The sequence below is a fragment of the Pygocentrus nattereri genome, chromosome 24, assembly GCF_015220715.1.
Source record: "Pygocentrus nattereri isolate fPygNat1 chromosome 24, fPygNat1.pri, whole genome shotgun sequence".
NCBI classification, from domain to species: Eukaryota; Metazoa; Chordata; class Actinopteri; order Characiformes; family Serrasalmidae; genus Pygocentrus; species Pygocentrus nattereri.
The window spans coordinates 2,575,806-2,592,129 of record NC_051234.1 but is presented as its reverse complement, the minus strand read 5'-3'; the positions used below and the strand labels follow the sequence as shown (position 1 = coordinate 2,592,129).

General features: G+C 41.9%; 1 protein-coding gene across 3 annotated transcripts in view; it reads right to left on the bottom strand.

Annotated features, from left to right (window-relative positions):
- csmd3a (CUB and Sushi multiple domains 3a) overlaps positions 1 to 16,324 on the bottom strand; it is a 534,059-nt gene that overhangs the window by 451,354 nt on the left and 66,381 nt on the right. For all 3 annotated transcript variants that reach the window (XM_037534188.1, XM_037534189.1, XM_037534190.1), the window contains exon 2: positions 16,029 to 16,251. In XM_037534188.1, coding sequence (XP_037390085.1) covers positions 16,029 to 16,251 — 223 coding nt within the window. The remainder of the gene's footprint in view (positions 1 to 16,028; positions 16,252 to 16,324) is intronic.

The following is a 16,324-nucleotide window of genomic DNA, read 5'->3' as shown; positions in this document are numbered from 1 at the left end:
CAAAGCCGGCGGAGCAGAGCTTGTTTTAGAATGTAAGCTGTTCATGTCCATGAATTCGTCTTGGTTACCTTATTCGTCCATTTATCATATTTTATTTTGAAGTATTTGCATATATCTAGTTTACCGTACTGCACGAGAACATCTCCTCTATTTCTGTGAAGAAATGAAAAAGCAACAAACACAATGCAAAGGGCTCCTACTAAGGAGAACTTGTAGAGAGGAGAATTACCACTTTGCAATGTCTTACGGTTAGAGGGCGCTCCCGAGCCAGTCCAAAATGAATGGGCTGATATGGAGCATTTGAGCAAAATCATAGTTTATAAAAGCTTGAACATTTTTTATTTAAAATAATTCAATTATTTCCTGAAAACAGAGCAGCATAAAACACTTTAACACCACTGTTATATTTTTAAGAGCTTTTACACTCGAGCTATAGGAGTTTAAAAGGGCGCCTCATGTACGTCATGACGTCAGTGAGCACGAACAGCCAATGAACTGCTCCGCTTGCCAATCAATCATTACGCTCTAGCAGTAAAGCCCGCCTCCTGCTGCCCGTTTGCTGTGGAATAAAAAAGACATACAGGCGAGTTTTCTTTGTTTTTTTAGTGAAACACATCCTTCTACTTTCTAAAATGAAAGGAAAGTTCTGGGCGAGTGATTAGAAACTATTTTAACTTTTCATTTTAAGCCGTTGAGCACAATTTTCTCCCATTCATTGAGGACACACTTGCAGGCGCCCTCTGCTGTTTCGCAGCCCTGTTTTTGATATAATGGGAGGAATAGGAAGTGGCCAGACTCCTGAGTCTTTATAAGACAGTTCTATGGAGCACCCACCCTACCTTAGGCATTGGAACTCAGCTTTTAACGTGTACGCCACAATTTCTCATTATGCTGAATGGGATTTTGCCACAGCTGTTCAATCTCACAACAGTTGCCACACAAGATGAATAACATAACTAAGCCGCTGGGCAAGCGCGATTGGTTGACTCACTCTTTTCCCTTCCAAACCTGAATTCCTGTCAGAGGCCACTCTGCTGAACCATACCGTTATGGGTTTGCAGCTGGAGGTCTCCAGGGCAACGTTTTAACTGTGAAGTCAGAAGTGCAATGGACAGCGACATGATGGTTAAATGAAAACTGTAACTTGGTGAATGGTTTGGGGCCTGTATATGAAGGCATTATGAACATACCCACATAGACTCTTCACACGTTCTGATTCACTCCTTTCAGTCCTCCTAATCTTGCAGCTGCACATTTTCTCCAGCCACGATAAGGCACTTCTTCTGGCCACTTCCTTTGGCCGACATGCACTACCTGCATACAGTTTGGCGACGTAATGCACTTTGTGGTCTGAATTCTCCTTTTCAGTTCCGTCTAACGGCAGCACAACAGTTTATCTCCAGAAACGAGCAAGTGGACATCTTGGAGCTGTCAAAACTCTAATGTAGAAAGCCGGTGACATCAAGGTGAAGCTATAATGATGGCTGCATTACATGATACGTGCACAGCCTATGGAACAGCAGTTCTTTGAAATTGGGTTGGATTGACAGGTCCTTTGAAATACTTCCTGGAACACTCACACCGTCGAAGTTTGGAAGGCTGGAAGGCCGGAAGCTCGCCTTCTGTCGCCTTTGTCTTTTAATGGTTAAAGTCTTATGATGGTTCGGTGGAGCTCATCCTAGAACTGTATCTTTTACCCACAGCGAAAAACCGGAGAGGAATCCAGATTCTTCAAACGAAGCAAAGAGGCCATGGCTGTGTGACCAACTACTCACCATTTTAGGGCTGCTCGGTGACCAATCATTAGAAGTTAAAGCTATTACATCGATGGTCCTGCCAGAAATTTGCACAGTTTTCCCCTTAGCCTAAATGTAGGCCGTCAGCCAAAATATATATGATGTTCAAAGTCTGCTTCTTCAGTTTTGCACTGGAGCTATGGGGGTCATTCAGCTAACTAATGGAAGCTTATTTCCCACCAATTAACACTGTGCAAACAGTATCTCTGAATCATCAAATTTACCTCAAACTGAGTGGAGTTTGTAAGTAATGTCGAACAGACTTGCTTACTGTTTCTGATAATGTCATCTATAAAAGCCAACAATAGTACAGTAAACAATAGCAGCAGCCTGAAATTGGTCTATAGGCTTTTTAGGGTTTTTTTTGGATGTGTAAACAGAAATCTAACTAAGCTTTCCTTCAAACAAATAGGAAAATACAATATTACAAAAGCACCACTCACTATTGTGCAAAATAAAAAGAAAAAAATATACTAACCGCTACTTACATCAGAACTGCAAGCACATTTCTGTGCACTGAAAGGCTGAGAGTCACACACAGAAACAGCCTTTTCTACAAAGGCTACCCAAAGAAATAAAGATATCTTTATTTTTTATATAGGCACAAAAAACAACACATTTTTTTAGTTGTTAAATATGTTTTTGTGACAGCATCCATTACTGCCTTGACCAGTATGAAAGTATGAAAGCTGTTTTCAAGCCCAGAAGCGATCCGGGGAACTGACCTCTGGTCCCCCTGAAATGATCTGGGGTTCACTTCTAGCTGCATGTGGTCCACTGAACATGTGGAAACTATCTGCTCCCAGCTTCCCACAAACAAGCCTAGAGGTCCTGGGTGTGAGAACAATGCAGATGCTTGATTTGCTTTCACAGGCCTGTAGATGAGGACGAATGAGCTTTTGAGCTGTGCATGTGTGTGTTTTGCAATCGATTGTTTAGCCTAATGGTTAAGTTACTCATCCCTTATAGAGAAGAGCAGGATTCAGTCCCAATGCAGAAAAGCACCCACTATGCTTCTGAAGGTTCATATGAGCAATAAGTGCATTTTCCGGCACTCAATAATCAGATCGTAATTGGATTTTTGTAGTTGTCTCCTTATTCAAATGGTCATGTAACCTGCAGAGTCCAATTTTTTAGATCGGAGTAAGGAAACACTGCTGTACACTCTTAGCCTGATTTCGTTCGGATTTCTCGGTCTGAGCATGTGCGAAAACAGACGGCGGATCTGGAAACAAGCAAGCGAGACGCAGCAAAACACTTTTAGAGCGACGCTAAAACCAGCCACGTTCTCGGTGAAATGAAGGATTTAAATATTCGTCATTCTCTAGATGATGTGTGCTCATATTTTCAGGTAAATTGGTGTAGAAAGCAGAAATCCAATTACTGTCTGACTCATGGAGCCCTGGAGGTTTTCCTCTTTTCTGATTACTCAAATGTATGTTGACTGGATTACTGACAAAATCAGATTTTCTACAATTATTGGAGTATTAAGTGCGCGTGAATGCACTCAGAGATATGACGTCTCTTTGGTGCGATGAGACATTCAGAAAACTCCCATCATGATTAAAATACAATGTAATCTGCAGCTGATAAAGTCATGCTAAAAAGACTTTTACAATTGGCTCATGAGAAAAAATGATGTTAATGGAACCAAATGCACTCATTTCTTCCCTTACTAGACATATTTGACATCAACATTTTGCATCTTTTAGGGGAAATCAAATCAGCAGAAATCAGTTTGTTTCATAGCTTTTTGTAGCTCACAGCAGGTCATACTGCACTATAAACCACACTGACAAGCTGGGTGGACCTTATCGCCTTAAAATCCCAGGCATATTATATACTAAGGCTTGTTATGCAGTAACTACAGGGACTTCAATCCAAGCTGACTGAGCTACTTTTATATAGAAGTGTGTATTAAATCTTTGTGTCTGCCGGTGGGCTCTGGCCATTTAAAAGATTAATGAAGACCTGGATGTGCTTTGAGAGCAGGTTTGGGGATATATTTACAGAAATGATTTGTGCAACTATTGACTTCTAGGGTTTGTTTGCAAGGTTAGCCTTGTAGCTACCAAAGAAGAAAAATCTGAACACTAAACAGGTCTTGGCTAGTCGACCACATCTGGGGCAAATTAGATCAAATGTGGCGATAGGATTTTGAGCCGAACTATTCTTTTAACATCGTGTACCATCCTGACATGGTGGTGACTCTCGCTCTCTAAACTTCAGGCCCGTTGGCAAAGCTATCGTTTTGCTGACACATCCTGAAACACACCACTGACCCAGGAATAAGTCGAATCTGTAAAAGTCGAAGTCACATTAGAATGATGCAGTTGCAATATGAGTAGCATTGGAGCATGTAATTAGCTCGAGTTACTACGAAGGCCGCTCTTTCAACCACCAAAACAATAGGACATGATTAATTCGCTAGTTTCGCTTTGACACATTATGAGATATTATGCTTGCCAGAGTATGACATTTAGTTTTAATAACTATTGCGGGTCAACATGCGCCATCAATTAATTAAATCTTCATATTTTCTTACCAAAAAAAAACCCCACACAATTAACAAACTGTCACTCATTAAAGAAATCAGAAGGTGGCTCCCAATCTGACTCGGGGCGGAAGCCGACTTGTAGTGGCTGATTTAAGTTCGGTGCCCTTCTGGAATCTTCCCTGCCTAGTTTTCAACGAAGTTCTGTGTGATGTTGATGGAGTGCTATTTTGGGACGTCACGTTTCAAAAAGGGAAGAGTGACAAATTGCAATGTCAGGGAGCTATTGGATAAGCAACGTGTCAGGAGCATCTGTCGGAATCGCTCTGATAAATGGATTTTTCCTGACCAGAAGGCGAAATGGAGGGTCACTGGATGAAAGATAAATGTTTCTTTTTATTCTTGCTTGATATTACCTAATGCTTTCAGCAGATGACTTGTGAGAGAGTGGAGTTCATGTGGTCGGCCAGACTACGGAACTGGATTTACTTCATGCAGCTGTAGGCGGTACATACGTCGTTTTTGCCATTATGCTCTGAAGTGATCTAAAAGGTTATAAATAATATACATGGCATAGGCCAGGGGTCACAACCCAAATGTTAAGAAGCACCATTTTGTCCTTTCAGCAAAAATCAAAGCACCTTGGGAGGCATAACATTATGTCCATTTTACCATCTTGGCTGTAAATATGCATCAGTGTGTGCTGATTTCCTAGAATAGGCTAAAAAAACGCAGACTTACTATGCACTGCTTTAAGCTTCAGCTCAGCTATAAACACTTCTCTCGCATCTCTGGCAGGAAACTTGTCCGCAAAAGTAGAAAAATCTCTTGTATAACGTCTCTCTGTGTTCGACTTCTTTACGATGCTGAAGTCCCTTTTCGTTCGTATGTTCTTGTTGGGAGTCACAAAGATGAAGTCAGTTCCTTGTTCGAACTCATTCCATTTAAAGTACCATTTAAGTTGGAACGTGAAAAATTCAACTCTTGACCATTTTTCGTTGCGGGTTAAACATATCAAGGAAGCAGGTGGAGTGACTATAAAACCACGAGTCCACTCGTCTACAAATGATCAGTGTTCGTCTTAAATCTCTCTCTTTGCCTTTTCATTAGCTGATAGCAAGGCAGGACTGTTGTGTGCGTTGCTATGTGACTAGCAGTCAGGGAGCCTGCCTTCAGGGTTAAAGGGTACATTAGCAATTATTTACACTGCCTGGCCAAAAAAAAGGTCACACACTATAATATTTCATTGGACCGCCTTTAGCTTTGATCACGGCATGCATTCGCTTTGGCATCGTTTCCACAAGCTCCTGCAATGTCACGTTTATTTCTGTCCAGAGTTGCATTCATTTTTCCCCAAGATCTTGTATTGATGATCGGAGATTTGAACCACTGTGCAAAGTTCTCCAGCACATCCCAAAGATTCTCAATGGGGTTCAGGTCTAGGCTCTGTGGTGGCCAATCCATGTGTGAAAATGATGTCTGACGCTCCCTGAGCCACTTTTTCACAATTTGAGCACAATGAATCCTGGCATTGTCATCTTGGAATATGCCCATGCCATCAGGGAAGAAAAAAATCCATTGATGGAATAACCTGGTCGTTCAGTATATTCAGTATAGGTAGTCAGCTGACCTCATTCTTTGGGCACATAACGTTGCTGAACCTAGACCTGACCAACTACAGCAACCCCAGATCACAGCACTGCCCCCACAGGCTTGTACGGTATGCACTAGGCATGATGGGTGCATCACTTCAGCCACCTCTCTTCTTACCCTGATGCACCCATCACTCTGGAACCAGGTAAATCTGGACTCATCAGACCACATGACCTGCTTCCATTGCTCCAGAATCCAATCTTTATGTTCCCTAACAAATTGAAACTAATTGTTTTTGTTGATTAGCCTCACTGATAAGTGGTTTTCTTAAGGCTACACAGCTGTTTAGTCCCAATCCCTTGAGTTCCCTTCGCATTGTGCATGTGGAAATGCTCTTACTTTCACTATTAAGATTAAATGACCCTTATTAGTCCCACAACGGGGAAATTTCACCTCCGCATTTAACCCATCCGTGAAGTGAAACACCACATACACTCATGAGCATGGACACACTAGGGGGCAGTGAGCACACTTGCCCGGAGTGGTGGGCAGCCCAATCCAGGAGCAGTTGGGGGTTAGGTGTCTTGCTCAAGGACCCCTCAGTCATGTGCTGTCGGCTCTGGGGATCGAACCGGCGACCTTCCGGTCACGAGGCTGGTTCCCTGACCTCCAGCCCACGACTGTTAGACATATCCCTGTTCTGCTGTTGTTTTTCTACGATTTGATTTCACCAAACGTTTAAGTGATCGCCGATCACGATCATTCAAGATTTTTTTCTGACCACATTCCTTTCTCAAAGATGATGTTTCCCCACTGTCCTTCCACTTTTTAATAATGCGCCGGACAGTTTGTGACCCGATTTTAGTCGTTTCAGCATCTCCTTAGATGTTTCCTCTGCTTGATGCAGACCAATAATCTGACCCTTCTGAAACAGATTAACATCTTCTCCACGGCCACAGGACGTGTCTTTCCACATGGCTGTTTAACAAATGAGAAGCTACTCACTGCATCAGCTACGGTTAAATAACGTGTTGCCAGCTGAAACATGATCACCCATGCAGTAATTATCCAATGGGAGGCTCTTACCTATTATATTACTTCAGCGATTAAGATCATTTATTCAGCGATTAAGATCATTTATTATTAAAACTGTGTGAGAACGCTTTATTTTACTGTAAAGGATGATTATTTCATTTTTACCTAAAAATCAAATTTTTTAAAATCTAAGCTTTTTCAGAGGCTCCAAACATAGAATTATGAAAAAAAAAATGGCAAGACGGCTGCACGAGTGACCAAAGAAACCCACAAAAAGTATTTTCCACTGTAAGCACTGTATTCTCTTAGTTTAACGTGGTTTCAGTGTATTCTGGTCACGTTTCTAGCTAACTTTCCCATTCCACCTTAAATAGTCCGGCAGTTCTGACGCCTGAAGCTCCAGAATGTAACTGCTGCTCCATTTAAGGCGGAACTGGAGAACATCTGACTTCAGCTTCATATCACTGAAGCATTAGGGGGGGGTGATAAATAATTGCCCCCCTCTTTGAAGGCGTATGATCCCTAAATGTAACTAAAGCCCAGCAGTGAGGAGCTGAACTTTCCCCTCCTCTGCTGTCCCTGCAGACGGGCAGGGTCGCCTACAGAGCGGCGCTAGTAGCAGTTAATGAAGTGATGCTCTTTTATTAGAGGGTCTCATTTCAGAGGGAAGATCTCAACCACTGCCCTGTAGCTCAGGAACAAGGGGCAACACTCAAAATCAAGGGGTAGGGGTAAAAAGAAGAAATGGGACTGGGCCTAAGGGTTGAACTACTGCCCTTGATTTCAAAAGAAATGGCTGAGCAGGTGACTACAAACGTTTTGATATACACTCTATATTCCTATATTTTACAGAAGATTTCATAATTTCAGAGACTTTCTTGAACACAGGTACAATTACTCCTGAGTTATTTCAAATCCTCAGTGGGCAATCATCATTAGCAGGGCAATTCAGTCCAGGACGGAAGTAATGCCTGCATTTGAAAACCCTCTCAAACTATCTTTGCTACATTAGTCACATTTTGGAGGGTATAAACACCGCAAAAGACGGATGTTTGATGTATGATGTTTATGAAAGAACTGAAGCAAGAGTTTTGCAAAGTGGACCAATTAGGGAAAATGATTATCTACCATCCGAAAAGCAACAGGTGTCCCATGGTCTTTAAAAACTTCCAGGCAAGTTGGCTTTGAAGAAGCACTATTAGAACAAAAGGCATAACAGAGCCAGCACTCGTGAAGAGAATAACTTCTCAAGCTGATGGTAGAAGATAATGTGCTCTCACTGTTTAATGGAGCTCCAGTTTTTCTTGCAGACAAGCATAGACTCCGGCTCTTCGGGGATTTGCGAGTTTAGTACTACTTATGTTGTTCTTCTGGATGCCGTCTGTAGCAGCGTCCAATCTTCACAGAGACAAGCTCCCTTTTATCATTCCCCTTTGTGTGTGCTCCCCATCGCTCTCATGAAATGAAAGGGCAATCAAACGTGAGTAATGTCCACATTAGACCTCAGCAAGATTAGAAGCATCACTGCTGACATTGCCACTTCTGCGTGCTGGGAGATTAATGCATTAATAACCCAATAATGAACTGCCATGCCTGCTTTAAATGTGGAGAAACTATCGATTTACGTAAATTTGAACTCCGGGGCATATCTGGAAAATGGGCTATGCTCATCCGAAGGCCTGCTGCAAATCCACACTGGCCAAAATGTGCAAGGTACAGAAGCATAAAGTCCAGAACCAGCCGGTTCCAGACAGTTGCTTCCCCTGGGCCGTAAAGCTGCTAACAGCCAGTAGTGCTGGTGTCGGTCTGTAGGCCAGTCACTGCACCTCTGAGTCATCATCTCCATGGACAATCGCCACCTCATCCACACCTCATCAGACTCACTCTGATCCTCTGCACCTTCAATCCAGCAAATCTGTTCTTACACATATAGACTGACATCTTGTACGTCTTCTATCTGGGAGATTTCTATATCAGTGTTCTGTCCCTGAGAACCTGCATCTCCTCTATTATCTCCTTCAGACTAACTGCACATACGGGATGAGAACAACACATGTGATAACTTATTACTGTACAACTGTACACTGGAATAGTGCAGTACTAGTGTATATTGAGTGTATGTATATATTATATATATATACATTTATGTATTCTTAGATATTTTTATTCAAATTCTATAAGGGGGCTACGCACCTAAGATCTTCACTCACTGTTCACCTGTGTAAATGTGATGTGACAATAAACGTTAATTAGCATTAAACCCGTCCTTGAAGTGAAACACCACAAACACACTAGTGAATACACACACACTAGGGGCAGTGAGCACACTTGCCCGGAGCGGTGGGCAGCCCTATCCACAGCGCCCAGGGAGCAGTTGGGGGTTAGGTGTCTTGCTCAAGGACACCTCAGTCATGGACTGCTGGCGCTGGGGATCGAACCTTCTGGTCACAGGGCCAGTTCCCTAACGTCCAGCCCACGACTGCCCCGTAAATGCTCATATTCTACTATTTTGATATACTTTATTTCTTCTCCTGGACTCCTCCTATTTTGTGCGGCTTTATGTAACAAAACCAGCCATATTTCATGTTTACATGACCTGAAAAAACAACGAAAGAACAATCTATAAAACAAACGGGTAAGTTTCAGCCTGAAATCTCAAGGGAATTAGTAAGGAATGAAATTAAGAGACTCTTTTCCGATGTGGACGCTGCAACGGTTGCAATGATCCTTTTGCTTCCAGCCAGTCCGGAACAGCACAAAGTTTGATAGTTTTCTTCTCCTACAGTAACTCTGCCAGCGACTGACTGCAGGAACAACACTCTGCTTCACTTCACTCTGAATGGGCGGGGCTAAACTGCTGTAGGCCGAATTAATGGCAATGGGTATGAGTTTCATCTTAACCGTTACCAATAGCTGTATCATCTGAAGTAGGCCACTTTGTTTTTGAGGCAGTGGACATAAAGGAATGGCCAGTCTCTTGGGGTTAGTCTTAGCCTGTCACGGACACCGGAGTGATTGCTGTGCTTCTGTTTCTTTGTGCAACACCTGAGAAGGTGCTACACTCAGCGGCATCAAACATCATCATGGTCTTGGGCCTTATTCGCAAAGCAGGCTGGTCCTGAAGCGTGATATTTTACAAACTCCAGCAGCGTCTGACTGTCAAGGGAAGGAGTGTACAGGACAAAAAGATGAGAACGGCTTGGATACAAATGACTTGAGAAATTTTAAAAAAGCTGATTTTGGCTTTTTTTAAGTTCAAGTTTTCCTCTCCAGCTTAAACAGGGCAGCAGTGACATTATATAACTGTTATTGATGCTCTGTTTAAGGTGAAATAGGAACTCCAGGCTTGTAGAAATTCAGACATGAAATTACATTCATCACGTGGGGCTACTGTTAGAAAGCAATACTGGCATATGCTTATCTCTATATCGTTTAGTTTTGTTTTTCCTATTTATGATTTATGCTGGCTGTTAAAAACGGAGACATCTCAGATTAATAAACCACTGGTTACCTACAAAAATTGAAATTAGGAATATAAACACGGAAAAACAGATTTTTACCATGTTGATTGCTACCAACGTCCAAGGCAGCGACATCATAACCATGATAAAATTCCAAACAGACCGTTTTCCCATTTACGGCCTGCGTGGAACTGAACGGTATGCTTTGAGATTTTAGTGACGTTTCCATAGTAAACTCAAACATTTCACTCATTATTTCTCCATGACAGGGGCCCTTTCATGCACTCTCCTTCTCTCTTGTCACTCATTTCTATCGGGTTGTGATAAACAGTGCATTCTGATCAGATAATCTTTTCACTTCAATTAATCTGACAGTCTCGGTTCCTTCATTTTCGAGGCACCTACTGTTCAAACACTCCAAAAGGAGACGGAATTCTATTTTCGCTTTCATTAGACAACCGCTGGAATCAGCGTTCGAGTTCCTGTCATGCACTTACAGGCACAACAAACAATCTGGCCCTGAAATGCACGCCTCTGGCTTCTAAAGCAACTGTGACATGCAATACAAAGAACAAAACGTTGCTATTTTGGGGGGAAATGAACAGATTTATAGGAATCATTATTTATTTCCTGACAATAATCCTGATTTCCAGGGCATTTAAATACAAGGATTAGAGAGGGACCACAAAGACATGAACGCGGTGCATCTTGCACAAAACGAGCTCCGTCAGTTAACTCCAAACGCTACCAGCATGTGGATAGAAAGCTGTGAAATCCCAGACTGATGTAATACCAGCACCTTCAATCACTCTCGCGCTTCCTTTTGAACGCGGTGCCTTCCCAATTAGTGGCAGGGGCTTGTTAATGCTCGCTCCGATACGGAATACGCAGGGCCTCTTCTAGCTCTGCTCATTGTTGGCACGAAGTCCTGTTGCAGTACGAGGCTTAACAGTAATTACATTGGCCTCTAATTAGGAGGAAGTTAGGACTGTATGGAAGTGTGTGGGTTTTAAGCCTTCAGAGGATTTCAGTCTAGGGGAAGAGGCTTATTTGCTGCTGCTTCAAGAGACGGGAGTTTTGTCTTGGAGCACCGCTAAGAGTTATTGTCAAGAATCAAATAGGGAAAACAATCAGATGAATAATTGCTTCATAAGACGCCGAGTTTTATCGCGGCATGAAAACAGCAAATAAAAATATTTTGATTGTAGCTTTTGTGTCTCGGCAAGCATGGTTAATCCAATACTTGGTCCCAGAAGGAGCTGGAATGCGGCCCACGATTAGCACACAAATCACTTAAAAGTACTGAAAAGGAATCACAGCTCAAAGATTCGGAATCCTGTAATCCTGCCAATAATACAAAACAGATAAACGTAAGAAATGGTTCCAATATCATTTTAGCACTTCATAACAACATGTTCCATATAATCAGTAGGAGGCTGAAATGTTAGATGAGTCCAGAATGATGAATGCAGCTGTAGATGATGATGTAATGATTGAAGAAGCTATATAAGGTCAATAATGATGCTATAATACAAATAACATCCAGGACGGAGTTCTAATTAGAGGTGGGCGATATGGCAAATGTATAATATCACAATGTGTCAGGAACGTTTTTAACGATGCATAAAATTGGCACTCACACTGGTACTTTTGATAGCACTTATAAATGATTTAATTATTAATTATTAGCATTTCACCTACTGCACTGCACTAAATCCCAGTAAACGAGACTAATTATGCTGTTTTTTATGTGATATGTAGTTGGTCAGTGTTCTTAAAATTCAGGCAATATTCACCCTATGCAGGCATATACTATAAAGACATATTATGACATAATTGATCACAAAAACAATAATTACTGTTATATTGCGCAGCCCTGGCTCTAATAAAATGAAGATTCAGAAATTACTATTAATTAGGGTCTGAGTAATATGGAAACTGTGTCACACATACTGCATATGGATCATTCTACTGACCTATTTACAGTATAAAGCCATAGCTTAAAACACTTTTCAGACTTTTAACTGACGTGGACTTAAAACTAGAATCTAGACTAACATTATTTTAACCCTGTAACTTAATCTTACTTATATGTCACTACCAAAACAATCATAACACTACTTAAATGTTTCGGTAGTCACTGTTTTGGTGGCGACGCTTTTAGCTGATTTTGAGCAGAACTCGACAAAGCTGGCCAGTACATGACCAGCAAACACAGCTTTGAACAGTTGTGCTTATAAATATGTAAAATCTATAAAGATTTAATATAAAATCACAAGATTTTTCATTAAAACACAACAAAGTTTACTTATAAGCAGAAAATATGTGTTTCGGGAGTGACCGTTCTTAAGGTTACACAATGGGATCAACTGCTCACCATGTGGCCATGAGGGACAGGGATGCAGTCCCACTTGCTGTCCTAAAATAAAGGGGTGTGGCTAAAATAAGGCTCCAACTTACAGACTAAAACTCAGTGTTTCGGTAGTGACATGAAAGTGTGGAACAACTTTTTTCTTCCAACATTCGCTTTGTTTTTTAAATGTAAGCATTATTTTTTACAAGTTTCAGGGTTAGTCCACAAAATGCCCTACATATGATGAAGTTATATATATTTAGCCTGTAAATCTTAATCTTATCTTAATTAATGCCTTGCGTTTAAATAGATCATAACATAATCTTTGTAAATATCTAATTATTGAATACTTAATTTTTTTACTTTGTTTTTTTAAACTGTGGGTTTGAAGTAATTTGGTCGAATGGTTGTCATGTAATGTGTGTCACGCTTCCTGGACTCTCCATCAAGGACTCCACTTCCCAGAATCCTTCTGTCAGTCACGAGACTCTTCCAGCCAATCACAAGCCACCCAGCAGATCACAGTCACCCGAGTACTAATCACCACCACCTGCTTTGTGAAGCACTGCCCTTGCTTGGTCAGTGTGTACCAAGCCGTTTGTTTTTCTGATCGCTGCTCCGTGTTTGACCTCGCTGGTTTTTTCCCGTTTATAATTCTCGCTCCTGCTTTGGCTTTGTTGGTTTTGTGTATGTGTTATGACCCTGGCCTGGTGTTAACCCTGTTTATCTCCGTTTGAATAAATCTTCCAGGTTCTTTTTTATCCATGTGTGTCTGATCTGCAAACCCAGCGTTACAATGTGTTATAAGTACACTCACCGGCCACTTTATTAGGTACACCTGTTCAGTTGCTTGTTAAGACTAATAGCGAATCAGCCAATCACACGGCCGCAACTCAGTGCATTTAGGCATGTAGAGGTGGTCAAGACGACTTGCTGAAGTGCAGACCGAGCATCAGAACGGGGAAGAAAGGGGATTTAAGGGGCTTTGAACGTGGCGTGGTTGTTGGTGCCAGACGGGCTGGTCAGAGTATTTCAGAAACTGCTGATCTGCTGGGATTTTCACGCTCAACCATCTCTAGGGTTTACAGAGAACGGTCAGAAAAAGAGGAAATATCCAGTGAGCGGTCAGTTGTGTGGACGAAAATGCCTTGTTGATGTGAGAGGTCAGAGGAGAATGGGCAGACTGGTTCCAGATGATAGAAAGACAACAGGAACTCAAATAACCAACCAGAATCTCTGAGGAACGTTTCCAACACCTTGTTGAAAGTCTGCCATGAAGAATTAAGACAGTTCTGAATGCAAAAGGGGGTCAAACCTTTTACTAGAAAGGGGTACCTAATAAAGTGGCCGGTAAGTGTATAATAGTAATGTATTATATGGCATACATAGCACTAATTATTCCTGGCATAAAACTTTGTCCTTGCTTCCAAGTAAATTTAAAGAATAAAAAACACAAAATTTATTATTAACCTTAACTTTTAAAATGTTTGGTACAATTTATGATGGTGCTGGAAAATCTGGGGATCCTTAATGACGGCCGATTTTACTGGCCAAATTACTGGTCAGACGTGACTACAAATAGATAACAGCATTGTTTTGTTTATTTATAGTTTACAGTATATTATTTATCATTTAAAAATTCCTCGTTGTTCCCAAAATCCTAAAAATGATCTAGACAGATTACAATGTAGTCAATCTAAATAATATAAATATACTATTTTCTCCCAATTAGCACAAAAAGTGACTCTGCTGTGTGATCGACCTACTCCACGGTGGTGCTAGCAGGCCCCGAAGTTGACTGGACCTGAGTGACGGCTGAGGGAAGGAGGATTTCTCAGTGTGAAGAAAGGATAATGGTGGAATTGGAGGATCAGGCCGTTGGCCGCACTCTCAGCTCCTGCACCAACAGTCTGAAACCAGCCTCGCTCCAACCCTGTAATCAACCCAGCAGGGGGCCGGGACTCTCACTGGCTGCAAGGCCTAGGAATCGTTACAGTGGGCTGGTTTTATCGCTTCAAGTGTGGCCAGCATTAAGGACACCAATGCCCGTGTGAGCATGTGTTCACCTCACGCCTCTTTTCCTTTGGGGGGATTTCAGGAAGCTTCCAGGTTGAGAACTGATGGTGGGCGACTATTATCTCGCTGAAGAACTGTAACCCGGAGCCATATTCACAAAAATATTCAGATACATTATATAAATACCTCTAGCGCTGCTGTGGAACAAAACTTTATATCTCCATTTTGCTCATTTCTCACTTTTTGTCAGTCAAGATTGTAAAAAGCCTGTTGTTCTTTACATTGTGAGTAAATTTCATTATGAATGGACCAAAAGAACCGGCCCAAAATGACAAAAAAGTCTGGTTCCATCCTGTTCTGCCAGCAATGACAACGTTCTGACCACCTCCCTGTTTCCCCACTCATTGTCCAGTTTATCAGCTCCACTTACTGTATAGCTGCACTCTGTAGTTCTACAGTTACAGACTGTAGTCCATCTGTTTCTCTGATACTCTGTTACCCTGTTTTTCAGTGGTCAGGACCCCCATGGACCCTCACAGAGCAGGTACTGTTTGGGTGGTGGATCATTCCCAGCACTGCAGTGCTAAACCTCTACAACTGTTTATGTCTTAAAGGGAAATTCCACCCAATTTTTCAAAATGTCTGTATAATTCAGTCACTAAGATGAATAAAGTCACTCAGAATAGTTTGGTGTAAAAAAAAAAACGTACTGATTTCTTTACAGTGGTGGTGATGGGAACCAGGCGTCACGATGTCTACAACACCAATATAACCATCTTATTCACTATCCAAAAGCACCAATGCTGATAAATGGCAAAGTCGCAGTAAATCTGGGGGGGGGGTTCACTTGTGGCACGATTTTGCCTCACAATGCCTCACATGTACCTCTCCACTGTTCATTTATTAGGAATTTTAAAACTCTGACTTAGTAAGATCTCCTCGGATGGATCAAACCACTGGGTGACTTTGTTTACACCTTAATGGTTTAGTATTTTTATATTTTTAAGCTTAAATTTTGAAAAAAAAACTGGTGGAATTTATCTTTAAGGTCCTTCGGAAGCCTTTCCTTCGGAATGCTTTCGAGAATCCATCCCCAGGTGGTCAGCGGAACCACAAGCCTTCATGACTCATGTCATTATGGCGCAGCAGACCGCTCGATCGGATGGAACAGGCTTCGAACACATGCTGGACCCCATGTTGTCCGATACTCTGCCTAGGAAGGCCGCTGCAGGAAGAAGACGCACGAGACGGATCACAATTACGGCAGAAGAGGCACGTACCTTGTTCTGAAGTTCGCAGGGTGCGGATGCCCATCATATAAAGATAAAAAGTCATATTCCTCCTCCACAGCGAAGGACTGAAAAACTATATGAATTCTGTTCCTTTCCTCGGCTACAATAACCCACGTACAGTTCGCTCCGTTCGGATAGCCGTGCGGATATCCCGGGCTTTCTATGGTCCCGTTCCTTCCTTTTAACGTCCCACCACATGTATAAATGAAACCTGAAACGAGAGAAGAGAGGGAGAAAAAGGCATTTGGGTCATTTCAGACACAACAACAGCAGTCATTTCCTCA